We start from the raw sequence: 3,557 nt of genomic DNA on the forward strand, positions 1-3,557 counted from the left end.
GTGAGAGAGAGAGAGAGAGTGAGAGAGAGTGTATGATGAGTGAGGGAGAGAGAGTGAGTGTGTGTGAGAGAGAAAGAGAGAGAGAGTGAAAGTGGGAGAGTGAGTGAACTGAGAAAGAGAGAGAGAGAGAAGTGAGAGTGTGAGAGAGAGTGAGAGTGTGTGAGATGAGAGTGAGGGAGAGATAGGGAGAGAGAGAAGGTGAGAGTGGGAGAGCGAGGTGGGAGACAGTGACTGAGACCGAGTGGGAAAAAGAGTGAGAGAGAGAGTGTGAGAGAGAGTTAGAGTGAGAGTGAGAGTGTGAGAGAGAGTGAGAGAGAGTGTGTGAGAGAGAGAGTGAGAGTGAGAAAGAGAGGATGAGAGTGGGAGAGTGAGTGAGAGAGCGAGAGGGTGAGAGAGAGTGATGAAGAGAGAGAGTGAGAGTGAGTGAGAGAGAGAGAGAGTGAGAGAGAGTGTGTGTGAGAGAGAGGGGAGAGTGAGTGAGTGAGAGAGAGAGAGACAGAAATAGAGTGAGGGAGAGAGAGAGAGAGTGAGTGAGAGAGAGAGTGATTGAGAGAGTGTGTGTGTGTCTGAGAGAGAGTAAGAGAGAGTGAGAGAGGGAGTGAGAGTGAGAGTGACTTTGGAGACTGAGATAGATTGTGAGAGAGAATGAGTGAGTGAGAGAGAGAGGGAGAGAGTGCGTGTGAGAGTGAATGGGAGAGTGAGTGAGAGAGAGAGAGAGAGAGAGAGAGAATGAGGAGAGAGAGTGAGAGAGAGTGTGTGATAGAGAGAGTGAGAGAGAGTGAGGGAGAGAGAGAGTGAGGGAGAGAGGGAGAGTGTGTGAGAGAGAGTGACAAATAGTGAGAGAGAGTGGGAGAGTGAGTGAGAGCGAAAGTGAGGGAGAGAGAGAGTGAGAGAGAGTGTGTGAGAGAGAGTGAGGAAGAGAGAGTGAGAGAGAGTGTTTGAGAGAGAGTGAGAGCGAGAGTGAGTGGGATATTGAGTGAATGGGAGAGAGAGAGTGACAGAGAGAGTGAAGGAGAGAGAGAGTGAGAGTGTGAGAGAGAGTGAGGGAGAGAGAGTGTGAGAGAGCGTGAGAGAGAGAGAGAGAGAGAATGAGAGAGAGATTCATACATGCCTACCTCGCGAAATATCTTCATGTGAACCAGCATATCTAGGAACGCAAGCATAAACTTGTTCTTGTTTTCCCTGAAAAACAGAGATAGAATGATACTTCATTGCTGAGCGTCGAGTACCCTAATCAAGAGATGCTACGAGGATGTTTTATCATTTTTTCAGTTACTGCCGAAATATCATCGAACATTCATTAAAAGGTTTCAGAGAGATTTATTCTCTCTTTGGCCGCAAAGCAGTCTTTCAGCGGTCTCGATTCAGAGGGAGAGAGGAAAGTTAAATCTGTATCAAAAGTTAAAAAGTCATCTGCTCACACCAAAGTTTAAAAGTCACTGCTTTCCAACCCCTTACAAATGTGAAGTATATATTTCTTATCAAAATCACTGTTGGTTGGTGTGAAAATTCAAATGCACGGTACCTGTAGCAGTTATCCGCTTGGATATAGAGGATAGGAGGCAAAGGTTTTCTCTGAGGAATCAAACAGAAATGTAAGAGATTAAAGTTGTACATTTTTTTAATTTCGATGGTTTGGCAATAACCTCTTGTACATACCGGGTTAATTCATTGCAATTATACAGGCAAAAGCAGTTCACTGAAAAAAAAAATGAAAAAAAATCACCAGTTTTCCCAGAAGCTTTAACAGCAGATTCAGCGTCAGGTTCGAGTCATGGGGGTACTCGAAGAAATCCACATACGTGGTTCGTAGTCCGTGACCGTGGCTTATGACTCCAGAGACATGGACCTTCATCTGGTCGGCGGTAGTTAGGTCCTAGGACAAGGAATGTGGCGGTGAAACAACAAGCTACTATCAATTATGTTTCCCCCCTTCTGTTTCCTTTTCCAAAAAAATTCTTTTCTTATACTAGAATAGTTCAGAGAACCTTAAAATTATACATGGCATTGTAATCCATAACACCTGCATAAGGAGTTATCAATTAACGACGTAAATAAAAACGTTTAACATCAGTTAATACAATATTTTCTTCGTACCTTTGACTTGTCTCCAACGAAATGCGGCAAGTACGTCTTGGCCTGATCCATTCCTGTATGTGTACACAATCAGTGGCTTAAGCTTATTGGTCTCTGTGTCTGATGCAACGAAAAATAAGATGATATTTTAGCTATATGCTAAGTATGTGTATTTTTACATAATATGGGATGGTGCCAGACTTGTGTTTATTATAGTTCAAAAGGAGACTTTCCTCACCATCGACTATAAGGCTGAGGTACTTTTCAGGCTCTTTCCTTGCCGCTTCCCGTCTCTGATAGTAGGCCAGTCGCTCAGCCCTGAAAATTAAATATTAAAGCGATAAGCAAACGTGATACCCGAAACCAAGACAACGAAGCACATTGATAAAATCGTTATCTCTGCCAACAAATATCACGCGACTCAAAGTAAGACATAAAGGACCTTTTAGTAAGGTCACCACGTAACACAATCACGAAGGTCATTTCAAGTGTGACCCGAAAGGCACTCAAATGTTACGGGTGACATACACAGCATCTCTTCTCCCTAAGTCATAAACATTATGATTCAGACCAGCTCAATTACTCATGTAATTGTAACGTGCGGTGTGGCTCCCCAAACACGGGACTTACATTTAACGTCCTATCCGACGCTAGGTACTCATTTTAACCGGAGTGAAGTGAGGAAAGTTTGTTAAGTGCCTTTTCGGAAGACACAATATCGGTGACAACGGCCGGACATGGGACCAAGCCAAACACAATGCCAATACGCCACTCGATCTCACAAAATCTCTATATTACCTGCAAAACGAGCAATGGCAATGACTAATGATAGTGCAAGACATTACATTTGCCTGGCATCGTGCTCCTGTCTCTTCAACTTGATCTCCCTCCTCTTGACAGGGTCCCTTGTTTTAGCCAGGTTCCGTCCCAGGCGCACACAGATGGTACACTTTGTGAAGAGACTACACTGTTAAGAAAAGAAAATTACCATTTAGTATTGTAGGCAAGTTGAAACTATGAAATCAAATCAAACGTCGCTTCAATACTGACTGAAAAAGATTTTCAAATCAAAATCTGCCTGTATCGAAATCGTACCGTTTTTATTGAAACGTGGGGGTAGAAGTACTTCCACATATTCCGGAAAGACTCCTCACAACAGAACTTCTGTGAGCGCTCCTCGCATTCTTCTGCGTATTTGTTGTAGATGTCAACTTTTCGGGTGTTGTACGGAAGCCATATTTCATTCTTGTGTGGCATTTTGTCCCCATGACTTGCTACATAATACCCAAACCAGACGGAGGCGCTTACGCATTGAATGGATAAAGACCTTCCCCGCCTTAGTCCGTCCCACTCCAGCCCCAGCTTGAAATCCTTTAACTCCCGGTAGTATGCGTTTTTATTAATACCATAAACTCGACACCACGCTTCCCTGCACAATACAATGCCGTCAACCTTGAATTCGAAATACACTTTTTCCCTTC

General features: G+C 43.7%; 1 protein-coding gene across 1 annotated transcript in view; it reads right to left on the reverse strand.

Moving 5' to 3' along the window:
* LOC118421970 overlaps positions 1-3,543 on the reverse strand; it is a 7,900-nt gene extending 4,357 nt beyond the window's left edge. Inside the window, exons 1-7 of the mRNA XM_035829473.1 lie at positions 3,172-3,543; positions 2,922-3,043; positions 2,315-2,394; positions 2,098-2,150; positions 1,727-1,876; positions 1,526-1,575; positions 1,116-1,182 (exon numbers count right to left, since the gene is read on the reverse strand). Coding sequence (XP_035685366.1) covers positions 1,116-1,182; positions 1,526-1,575; positions 1,727-1,876; positions 2,098-2,150; positions 2,315-2,394; positions 2,922-3,043; positions 3,172-3,333 — 684 coding nt within the window. The 5' untranslated portion in view covers positions 3,334-3,543. The remainder of the gene's footprint in view (positions 1-1,115; positions 1,183-1,525; positions 1,576-1,726; positions 1,877-2,097; positions 2,151-2,314; positions 2,395-2,921; positions 3,044-3,171) is intronic.
* Positions 3,544-3,557: the final 14 nt, after the last annotated feature.

This window comes from Branchiostoma floridae, chromosome 8 (assembly GCF_000003815.2).
Source record: "Branchiostoma floridae strain S238N-H82 chromosome 8, Bfl_VNyyK, whole genome shotgun sequence".
Taxonomy (NCBI): Eukaryota; Metazoa; Chordata; class Leptocardii; order Amphioxiformes; family Branchiostomatidae; genus Branchiostoma; species Branchiostoma floridae.